Consider the following 11,859-nt stretch of genomic DNA (forward strand, 5'->3'; position numbering starts at 1 on the left):
GCAGTTCTGTCTGAACAGACCTCTTATACCTCACTGTAAAAAAACAATTGTACAGCACCATGCAGACAAATATAGGCCTTAAAATAAACTTTCGGCTGTAGAAACATTCAGTTATAACTATAATACTGTAAGCTATTTGTAAGAAGAACTGAAGCCAATGTCTATTAAAAGTAGTACAATTATAAAATGCCTAAAATACAGACATTTGGCTTTAGAAATAGTTCAATTTAAACCACAACTGAACCAAAAGCAAAACCAGTGCTCTAAATAAGCCTGAAATACAGTGTAGGTTTAAACTTTTGCACACTTAAATTAGTGCAATTACAAAATAATCTAACAAAAATATTTAACAGGCAGCAGAGGCATTTAGCTAAGGTTTAGCTAAAAGCTGGTTTTTAAGGGTTTGGAGTTTGGGCTTAAGATTCTTACCTCCCAACAACAGAAATACCCTCTGAATAAAATCAAATGAGTTCCTCATTGTCTTTGGGTAGTCCAAATTAAGAGCATAGATTAAAGCAAAGAGGAGACATACAGCATGTGGCAAGTTTGGGACATCATCCACGACGATTCTTCCCTCCAGAATGATTGCCCTTGATGAGTCAACACTGAGAGCATTTGGAGTTTGGGCAGGCGTATCTTCAGGTAAAACTGTGAGCAGGCCAACATCAACTCCACTGAAGTCAGCATCTACATCTGAATCCTAAACATACAAAAAAAAAAAGGAAATGGTGAGTTTCTTTTTACCTTAAGAGAGGGAGAGCTTTGGGCAAGCAAGAATCGTGATGCCATGTAACCAAGCTTTTAATCATGACTGTCAAAGAGAGATGATAAAATATATAGTGAAAGAGTTACAAAACATATTTAAGATGACAATGATTTAACCTGACCATTGGTGTATTGACCTTTCACTAAACTACTCCTAAACTACTCCTATGTCCTAAACTACTCCTAAACTACTCCTATGTTCTCACCATAACATGCCTTGAGATTACATGCCTTTCTGAATTCTTAACTTCACAGAACTTAAATACTAAATGTAGTCATTATCTACTCATGCTGTTCAGTTCTCTTATGGTTTTCTTTGTTTATAGTAAACAACAGATTTTATTATTTAATTTTGTACTTTAAATTGCAGTGTATGGTACTTTTCAAGTTCCAAAGGTCACAAACATTTCATAAAATAATTTAAAATAAAAATTCTGTGTTCTTTTGAAGCTTAATATGTAGACACCATATACTGTCACAAAGGTGAGTAAGTAATGATTATATTATGATGATGATGATAGCATTTAGAAATTCAGTGTTCTGAACCAATTCTTGTTATGGATGACAAATCATATTACAAAGCTTTAAATTAGTTCAAAGGATATGATGCTGATGAAAACAAAAGTCTGTGCTCATTAAAGGTCAACACTGGTTACAAATGTGACCCTGGATCACAAAACCAGTCTTAAGTAGCACGGGAACATTTTTAGTAAAAGACAAAAATACATTGTGTGGTTCAAAATTATCTATTTTTCTTTTATGCCAAAAATCATTAGGATATTAAGTAAAGATCATGTTCCATGAAGATATTTTGTAAATTTCCTACCTTAAATATATAAAAACTTTATTTTTGTGAGTGGATGGTCTGCCACAGTGCCCCTGATTAACAACTTCAAAGGCAATTTTCTCAATATTTTGATTTTTTTGCGCTCTCAGATTCCAGAGTTTTAAAAGGTTGTATCTCAGCCAGATATTGTCCTATTCTAACAACTCAGATTATGTAAAAATCTCAATTTTGAAAAATTGACCCATAAGACCAGGGTCACAAATGACCAATGTGTCAAATCAGATTTTTTTAAGGAATAATTTACCCAAAAATGGAAATTCTGTCATCTTTTACTCACTCTCAGATTGTTCCAAACCTGTATACATTTCTTTGTTCTGCTGAACACAAAGGAAGATATTTGTAAGAATGTCAGATCTCATCCCCCATTGACTCCCATAGTATTTATTTTCCCTACTATGGCAGTAAATGGGGGGTTGAGATCTGACATTCTTACAAATATCTTCTTGTGTGTTCAGCAGAACAAAGAAATGTATACAGGTTTGGAACAATCTGAGAGTGAGTAAAAGATGACAGAATTTTCATTTTTGGGTGAAGTGTCCCTAAGTCAAGAGACAAATATAGTATATGTATACCTTAACCTGTCCGATACACTAGTTGAACAAAACAAAACACAATTTTAAGAAAGCAGAATAAAATTTACTTACAAAGCACATCCTGAAAAATTCCTCAGAGTCATCCCCCAGGAGGACTGGAAGACCGCGAAGTACTGCGGTACGCACACACGTTACATCAGATGACTACGCAAAAAGAAAAAACGGTAAATATGGGTAACAATCATATTCAAATGATGACTCAAAGATGACAACAGTCAACATAAAAAATGAATACTTTTGAATCAACCTGACGCAAAATGTCATGAAGCGTTTTCCCCTGATTTCCTCCTTTCTTTCGGAAAATTTCAATCAAACGTGCAGAGTGTGTGTCCAATGCTGCGTAGAACTCGGATCTCAAATTTTTCCCAGATATGCGACTGAATTCTGCAAAGATCTAAGCACAAACAAAAATGGTTATTTACATTAAAACAGGTCATTCATGCTGTAAAGAGAAAGCGAAAAACAAACCTGATTTTCAGTAAAAAGTGCTGGCCACTTCTCCAAAATTTCACAAACAGGAGGTTCTGAATGAATGATTTCCTTTCTCCTCAGGGCAAAAGTGCTGTCCATCTTCTGGCCAATCAGGCTCATGTTCCGTGTCCTCTTTTTCATTTCCTCTTGAAGTTCTACTCTTGTGCGTTCTTGACTTTCTTCATTCTCCCCATTGGGAAAGTTTGGCAAGAAATTTAATTCAAACCGTCTAGGTTTTTTAATGCCTTTCTTTAGCACGCCGTCCATTGTTGCACCTCTCTTTCCCTCAACAGCAACATCACTACAGCCAGATTTACGCAGTTTAGTTCGGTAGTTGGCCATCTTAAATTTCAGGCTGTTTTTCCAACCAGCTGAGCCTGTTGAGGAGCCTGGTTCACTCAAACATGGGTGTGCTTTGACGAGCGCTGCTGCAACTTGGGCAAAATCTTCATCTCTTGGATATGCCTTAAAGTTGTACATAGCCCTTGCAAGTGTTTCCAGTATATCATGTTTAATGTCTCTTCCAACATTAAGATAAGTTGCATCTTTCATAATAGCGAGGTTTCCCTGACGGAGACGGTATTCAACGTTTACAGAAAATTTGGGGATTTCAAAATCCTCGGGCCACTCACTCTGTCTTTCTGCAGACAACTTCTCCGATGTATCAGAACCTGAGAGAATTATTGTGTCTGCTTGACTTGAAGATGGAGATGTGGATAGAGGAATAATTTTCAGGGTTGCCCTCTCTGGCAAATCATTGATGTCACTGACATTGCATAATGCATTACTAAAATCAGGGTCTTCATATTGAACATTGAAAGAATATGATACCTGCAGCTTCTCTTGCAGCACATGTTTCAAGGCAACGAGATCAGATGGTTTTTCTGGAATTACTACTTTTTGGATGTCACCATCATGCACAATAACACGAAGTATCATTGACATGTCTAACTGAAATTCAGAAATAAATAAAAAAATCACAGAAACAATAATAAATACAATCGTGTTATTTAGCAGCAGATGTAATGTTTCAATGTGACAAAGAGCTGGCCTCGGACAATATAGGCTGCCAATGGGAAGGGATCGTTCAGTTCAGATGGCAGAATAACTTGCAGTGAATGCAAACTGCATAATTCATAAGAGCGCAAATGCTCAACGAACCAAGCAGTCTGGAGTTTACAAAGGAACATTATGTCAGTATTGATCGCCAAAACCTTTTTAATCTGCATGAATTCTGGCAAACCTGAACAAGATCCAACTGAAACCACCATGTCTGGGCAATACTTAATGCCATCAATGGTAACACTGGGTGAAACGAGCACTGTGCTGCAATTAGGACTCCTCAGACGCAGATATTCTTGAATGTTCTCAGGGAAGGCTGTTACAAGTGAACTAGTGACCCTATCCATTTGTATGCCTGGTTTGAAAAAGGAACTTGCATCCATGTGATAGGCTATTGTCATTTGATGCTTCTTGTCCAGCATTAGGGGAACATTTTTAAAGTTTTGTGCATCCCGTATCACTTTCTTAAAAAACTTATGCTTCCCTTCAAATCTCATCGTCCAAAGACTTCTCAGTGGCCCGTACAGTCTGATTAACTGAGGATAGTGCTCTACGTAGTGATGCTTTGGACGGAGAACAAAGTTTGGAAACACTTTTTGCAGCAAAGCTCTGTGTTCTGAGATCTTGCAATTCAAAAACTCCACAGTGTCATCAGTAAATTTGACAGACATACTCAATTCAACAATGTCTTTGAGCAACATTAGAACTTCCCAGGTATGTTCATTCTCTCCCACGTTATGGCCAATCAAGAGTGGGAGGAGTCTCAAAAGGGTACAATTCTCGTGGCCATTTCCCCCTATTGTTTTCTTGGTTGCAAACGATTGTGGAATAGGCTGTGGCTGGTCTGTCCTATCTGAAAATTTGTATGGGAATTGTTTGATGGCACCATTTAAGGATTCCAGGGAAAAGTAATGTTTGCCAATTAAATCCTGTAAACACAATGCCATCTCTACAGGGACAATGCCCTCCAACAGATCATGCAAGAGATCTGGTGGGAAACCACCGATTGCATGAAAGTGTTTCAAACTCTCACTTAGGGGACAGCTACTCTTCACACCATACTGTGCCAGCAAAGTACTGTCCTGTTGAACATCTTGGACATGCTGCTGGTGTTTTTCTTTTGTTCTCATTTCAAAAAACCCTGACCTGACTTCCTTGACTTTAATTTCCTCCCTTGTGGCCATACAAAATCTACATGGGTAATTCACTCTAAAGCTTTCCTGAAAACCGGCTAATGAATGGGCACCCAGATTATCCGCCAGGACATGCAGAACAGAGCCCCTTACAAAAGATCCCAAGTGCTCGACAAATACTCCTTGCTGCTCAAGACATTTTAAGTCTTCAATTAGATGGTGAAGTATTTTTGAGTAGCCATGCTTCTTAACTACATTTGTTTTACACAGGAGAGCTAGCTGAATGGTATGCAGAGATGACATGTGTTTTGCTGGTAAGTTTGCAAGAACCCAATAGATAGCACACAATTTGTGCTTCTTTCGTGAGGTTCCGAGTGGATTCGCCATTTCGAAATCATCTATATATAGGTTAAGACATATTCTGTGATCATCTTCTGCAAAAAAAGAGTCATCCTTATAATGTCTGCCATCCCTGTAACTGCTGTATCCCCCTGAGGTCTCACCTGAAGCCAGCACCTTATCAAGAACTTCTTTTTTATTCAGCAATTTCTGCAACATTTGAATAATAGGGACATACACATAATATTGATCATCATCATCAATTTTGTATTCAACAGGCATGACCATTGGAAATTCTCTGAAGTAGTATGAATTTCTCCTATTGGTTGTGGAAAGAGGACCTCCTTCTTTAGTACACTGTAACAACACATTGCTGTCAGTAACTGCCTTGACAAGCTCTTTAACAACCGAGCTGTCTGCCTCACCATAGTGTTTAACAATAATCTGCTGTATTGTGCTACTTAACAGTGACTCAGACAATAAATTAATTTGATTCAACTGTTGAATAATTTCCTGTGTGGCGCTATCAGAAATATGCAAGATTGTGTGCATTTTTAGAAAAAGTGATGCCAAATTGTGTTCAAGCTTTTGTTTTGTATCACCCAAATGGCCTTGTTCCTCTGCCATATCTCATTCATCTTCACTGCCTGAGCTGTCAATAAGAGGGTGAGCTGGACTTTCATCTGTGGGACATTCATCTGTTTGGCTATCTTGTGTACTTGAAAAAATTCCCAATTTAAAATGACCACGGCATTGATGGTGGTGATGTGCCTTACTTTTATGGGCTTTAAATGAGGAGTACACATTTGTCTCAAATAAACAGTCTTTAAAAGGACACTGAACTTTTTCATTATTCCTCAAATGAGTACGCAAATGGGCAAAATAATCCGTTTCACTGCATAGCTCAGCTAAGCCACAAACATGGCACTTGTAACATACTACAGTACTACTAGACCTCCCTGATACCACAGTGCTTTGCTGGGGATGGATTTTTGATAAATGTACTTTTAAAGCATTAAAAGACTTGAAAGTGCATGGGCAGTCTGAATGGAGGCACGGTATTGGAACAATTCTAGAATATGTTCCATGGTCTATGCGATAATGCTTAAGAAGCTGAGCCCTCTTTTCATATGTAAAAGAGCATAACTTACATTTCCACTGCATGTCAGGGGGTAATCAACAGGTAACCTAAAGAAAAAGGTTTAACATTAATGACAAGTTATAGGCATAAACTAGTGTTTTTATACAGTGAGGGCCACTTCAGTAATGTAACTGCCCAATAAGGTAAATGCAAAAATGATGGGGAACTTGTTTACATGCTAACATATGATTAACATTTCAAGTTAACATAACATTAACATTATTTAATCCACAATTAACTGTAACAAACTATGAACAGCTCTATTGGTATTAACATTGACAAACACTGATAAATGCTGTAAAAATTATTTAAACAATCTGATATATTCTTATCTAGGGCTGGGCGATACAGCTGAAAAATGTATCATCGATATGTTTCATATCATTCAATATTGATGGTTATTAAGACCAGTAGAAAATAAGGTTTGGATTTTACCACTGTGTTATTCACGTTTTCCCAATTTTATCTGTATTACTGTCAAGTGTTTTGGTAATAAATAGACTTACTATAACAGAGACAGAAACAGGTTTATTAGGTTACTGTCACTTTAAGAGCTAATGCTATGGCTGATAGCCTGATACACATCCACCGTTAACATAAACTTACAAAAGTGGCCACTGTGTTTATGTGAACCTTGTGTGTTTTTCATATAATTTGTGTGCACTTTACAGCTAGGTAGCTAATAAGATGCGAAAGAGAACTTTGTTCTGTACCTATGAGTGTGTCTGTGTACGCGCCATAAGTCAGAATAAACGTCTGTGAGTCAAATCACTTGAAAGTTTAGCTTTTACAGAGAGATGGTTACTCGTGCTACAGTGTTCATTGTCTGCACACGCGCCCATGCAGGGCGATACACATTTACATCCACAATTTAATAGTGTATATTTCTCTGACATCACACGCATTGCACATCATCATCACGAAAGTTTATTATTTGCATGCATTTTAAAGTTGTGCCTTCCAAACCTGCAGGTTGCAAATGCGGGCTAGTTCGAACGGTCTAAAAAATATATAACGCTGTTTATGATCCAGTGTCTACGCATGGGTTGTTATGCAACAAAACTTCACTTCTATATATGTTACATGTTAAATTTGGAGGGTTATATCGATTTTTTTCTATCGTTATTGATAAAGGTATATTTTTATCGACCAGCCCTAAAACACCACTACTTGAAAGTTATAATTAACAAGATTATAAAAGGCAAGCTAATAATACACTTTCATAATGACAACTGCGATGATTGCAATTAAGATGCAAAGCGATTATACAGCCGTTAATGAATTCCAAATTTTAGCAAGTCACTTCCCGCAATATCATGGCCGATTATTTAGGCCCAAGTAAATAAAAATCAAGCATTTTTAAAAGTAATAGCAAGCATCCTGGCTGCTGATTTTACACTTAGAAATCGGACAACAACTAATTTAAGAATCTAATATTTAGAACGACACGTGTCCACCAAAACGTTTTAAGGTCCTAACAAGATACAAGACAACACAAGATAATATCAATGTAAATAAGTGCCAATAATATGAATAACCAACCAAAAAACAAATAAAAAGATGGTAATTACCTTAAATCAGGCGAAGTTCACAATCCTTAGTCCATGTGCTCCAGCAAGGTGTGGGGGAGGGGAGTTGTGCTTCATTACGCATGCTCAAAAGAACGTCTTCTGGAGGGGAGTTGTGCTTCATTACGCATGCTCAAAAGAAAAGTCTTCAACATTTTAAGTAATTTTACTTACTTTTTGTTAGTTCTGTCAACTATATATTTTAAAATGTTAACAACAATTAACAATGTCTAGTAAAATCAACATTTTGGCCAAAATTAAGTAAACATACTAGCACTTTTCTATTAAAGTATACTATTTGATTTTACAGTGTAACTTTTACGCCAGTGATTGGTGAATAGTCTGGGTTCAGGTCTGGGCTTTATGCTGACAAGTTCTTCCACATTAGACTGAATCGATCATTTCTTTTTAAAATCTTGATTTGTGCACAGGGGTAGGCTATTGTCATGTTGGAATAGAAAAGGGTCATGTACAAACACACAATCCTCTAGAATATCCTTATTTGCTTTGGCATTACGAATTGTGCTCACGGAAATGACTCAAGTAGTCAAACCTGTTCATTAGAAGTGGGCGTATATGGAGATGAAGCTGGCAGTGATCATGAGACCAGGCTATGATGATATAAGCAGTCCATTGCAGTCTCCTCACTTCAGTAAAATGACATTGAAAATCTGCATTGAATCTTGGTGAAACTGCACCTGTCACAAATACATTTACGTTTTTATATTTTCATTTCATTGATGATCTTACTTCAAAAGAACAGGTTGAGGTTCTTATAATGCTTGTATTGTGTCTTTCGGCATCTTGGATAAACATCTGATGATACATTTTCCATGAGGTAAACACTGTCCAAAATTTTGATTCACAACAGATGTTTTAGAAGCCACATCTTTGAATCGTGCACATCTCTTATATTAGCGGACAAACACTTGTTCTTAAATCATAAAATTGCACCCTGTTGCAGTTGTAAATAAAGTTAACAGCCATTTGTCAAGTTGCTCTATTTACTCATCAAATCAAAATTATTTACCCACATTTGCACTTGACAAGTGTTCATTTCCAGTCTCGTGTGTTCTGTTCCAAAACATTCATGGAAAGCAGATGGAATAAATTCAATTCTTTGATATTGAGTTAATTTATCAGTTAGAGTGGATTTAGACATAAAAAGGTTGTCTGGATCTTATCTCAGTTTTGGTATTGTCAACATATAAACTTCTCCAGGTCTAAAGAGACTGGTTGAGTAGTTATCAAGTTTGACCACTTCACGATCTGCGTGGATTAACTCCGACAATAAGATTAAGTCAGTCTTCATAATGTTTCCACTTGATTTTGTCAGATTATGTCAGTCTTCATAATGTTCAGAGAACTACAAGCGTTTGCTTATAAAGACGTAACATCTGACAGGTTCAAGTGCTGTTAAGTTGTTCCCTTCTTCTTTACTACCACCCGTGCTGATGTTAAAGACCTATATAAACCCAAGATGCTCAAACAAGCGGAATTTTGTTTTCAAAGCGCTCCATGGATTGGCATGCTTCAACCGCTGTGACCGCGTCCATGATACCTGGCTCTTCCAAACACTTGGCTCTCTCTCCAACAATCATCTTGCATTAAGTTTAGTGTAATTTCAAACTCCTTCTTGCCAGAGACACGTCGCACATTGAAGGCCTTCATCTCTTTCCAGTTCAATTAAGCATGTTTCATTGCTTTGCGATCCATCGTGTCCTTATTGTGGCTTCTTCCTTTCTTTGTGTAATGAAACAGGCATGTTGTTTTGCGCCGGCTTTCGCATGCTGTCCCAGAATGCAAATTTGCTTCCTCTCTTGCACTGGTCACTCTGAACTCAGACAAATACCACAAACCTCCCCTCAAATAAAAAGGTCCTTGTCCCCTGGCGGAGCTTTTTCCTGCTTGTCTGGTGATGGGGTCATCGCTTGGTTTGGCAAGCAAAATAACTTGACTTTTGACCTCGCTGTACGCCCAAGGGGACTGCGTGTCTGGGTAACCGTTTTTTTCAATGAGCAAAGGATAGACGAGGAAAACATTGAAAGGCGGCTTTCGCCAGAGCAAATTTCTATTTTGCAGACCATTTGCTCTTGATAAGATATTTATCTTAAATTACATCAAATACATTTTCCAATTAAATACTTTTAATTAGAATTTAAGTAGTAATTTGGTATAGAAAAGAAGTGAATAGTACTGGCTTCTTTTTGTTCGAAGTTACCTTCACTGTCCTGCAGTTTAGGTAGTTTGTTGTATATCAAAGTAATTTTCCAACACAATCTCACTGAAAAAAGTATCTATTTTACGATGTGGCTAATTTTGGCTAATTCATATGAATTCGTGCGATCTCATTCGTAAATTTTTGTACAATTCGCTATCGTTCCAGGGACATTGGAGTCAGGGGCAGGGTAAGGGGTGGAGCTTCAGTATTGCTTTTTTCTAGTAATCGTATGTTTTTTGTACGATTCACAGAATAGTTACGAATTCCTGTGGGATCAGGATCAATTTTCCCAACATTTCTTTTAATAATGACATTGTGTTCAGCCTACTCTGGAGCAAAACTATTCTCTTGGGAATTTTAAGGTTTTCTGTCACACCTCCTCATAGCAGAGAGTATACAAGGGTGATGACACAGATTCCACTTGAATTAATAGTTCTTCCATTCACACATCAAACTTTTGCAGAACACAAAAGAAGACATTTTGAAGAATGTTGGTAGCCAGTCAACACTGGACCCCGTTGACTTCCATTGTATGAGCACAAAACCACCAAAACATTTCACAAAATATCTTCTCTTGTGTTTCCAAGAAGAAAGAGTCACATACAGGTTTTGACTGACATGAGGTGATGACATCATTTTTGGGAACTATCTTTTTAATGTAATAAATATGTAGAAAACAATAGTCTAATGGGAGTTTAACTGTATATAGGGCCATAAAGCTACAATTAACTTAACAAATAGAATTTGACAAAACTTTCAAAAGTGATTGTTGTGGTTACTCTGTTGTGTATTATGTATTTTGTGCTGCACAGGAAAGTTATCAAATGTCAGCACCGTCTAATACTCATGAAAGAAACCATTGCCAGGTTATGATGATACAAACACGTCTCTTTACTTCAGATCCCATGTTTATCATGTGTTTTCCCCTTTTGTATCAACAGCGTAACACATGGCAAACCAGCTACAATCCCAAAACTCCATTACACACAGATCCTTGGTAAGACCCTGGCACGAACATCTGGTCACAACTCTTACATATACATAAAAGACTTGAAGCAAAACAGACTCCTTGTACACTTTTTCCAGCTGTATTTGATCATCCAGCGCCACAATGTTGTCACACGTGGCGAAACTGGATATGAATGAACCAATGTTATTTCAAAACGGAATTGTCCACAGGTGCTCCCGTGGGTGCTTGACTGATTGGTAAATGGTCCCTTGTCTTCAGAAGAGAAATTCATTTTGCAGCTTGCAACTTTGGAAATGATTAACCCTTGCTTGCCAACACCTCTAAGAACTTTTGCGATATGTAACCAAAGACGAGGCAAAGAAATATTTCCTTCCTCCATCGAAGGTGAAATATTCCCATTCTCATTGTACTGATATTGGTGATAGCCTAGACAATATAGCTTTCATTATATGTAAATCCACATTTTCCAGATGAAACATGTTCCAGATGTTTCTTAGCAGGCAGAAGTGATTAGAGGTTTGTAAGGTTTTTAAAGTGTCTGCTCTTTCTCAGCCGTGTCATGACCATCTATACATCACATCATTGTACTGTTGGTGTTTAGTGGGCGTCCTTTCTGCAGCTCTAATGTTTTTGCTCTTTTTTTATGTGTTATATATGAATACAGTAGTGGCAAAATTGCGGTATTTTGTAGTTGTGGAATATCTTTTATTGCCCCCTCAGGTTAGATTAAACAATTAAAATATGAGGTG

The 11,859-nt window shown here is 37.3% G+C and overlaps 2 protein-coding genes across 3 annotated transcripts in view; one reads left to right on the forward strand and one right to left on the reverse strand.

The window, feature by feature from the left end:
* The window catches only part of sugct (succinyl-CoA:glutarate-CoA transferase), a 112,163-nt gene extending 100,749 nt beyond the window's left edge, over positions 1-11,414 (forward strand). The window contains exons 14-15 of one of the 2 annotated variants that reach the window (XR_008961854.1): positions 11,082-11,137; positions 11,320-11,414. Coding sequence is in view for 1 of the 2 variants with exons in the window: in XM_057322905.1 (XP_057178888.1) it covers positions 11,082-11,086 (5 nt within the window). In the remaining variant the exon portion in view is untranslated. Of the gene's footprint in view, positions 1-11,081; positions 11,170-11,319 lie in introns of those variants that run through there. The other variant, XM_057322905.1, reaches the window with a different exon arrangement.
* LOC130547171 (uncharacterized) lies at positions 110-4,031 on the reverse strand. Its single transcript, XM_057322903.1, has 4 exons — positions 2,674-4,031; positions 2,453-2,599; positions 2,257-2,349; positions 110-700 (listed from the first exon to the last, which is right to left on the reverse strand). Exons 1-4 carry the CDS (start codon positions 3,619-3,621, stop codon positions 371-373), a joined length of 1,518 nt encoding a protein of 505 aa, XP_057178886.1. The 5' UTR covers positions 3,622-4,031; the 3' UTR covers positions 110-370.
* Positions 11,415-11,859: the final 445 nt, after the last annotated feature.

Source organism: Triplophysa rosa, linkage group LG23, assembly GCF_024868665.1.
Source record: "Triplophysa rosa linkage group LG23, Trosa_1v2, whole genome shotgun sequence".
In the NCBI taxonomy this organism is placed as follows: domain Eukaryota; kingdom Metazoa; phylum Chordata; class Actinopteri; order Cypriniformes; family Nemacheilidae; genus Triplophysa; species Triplophysa rosa.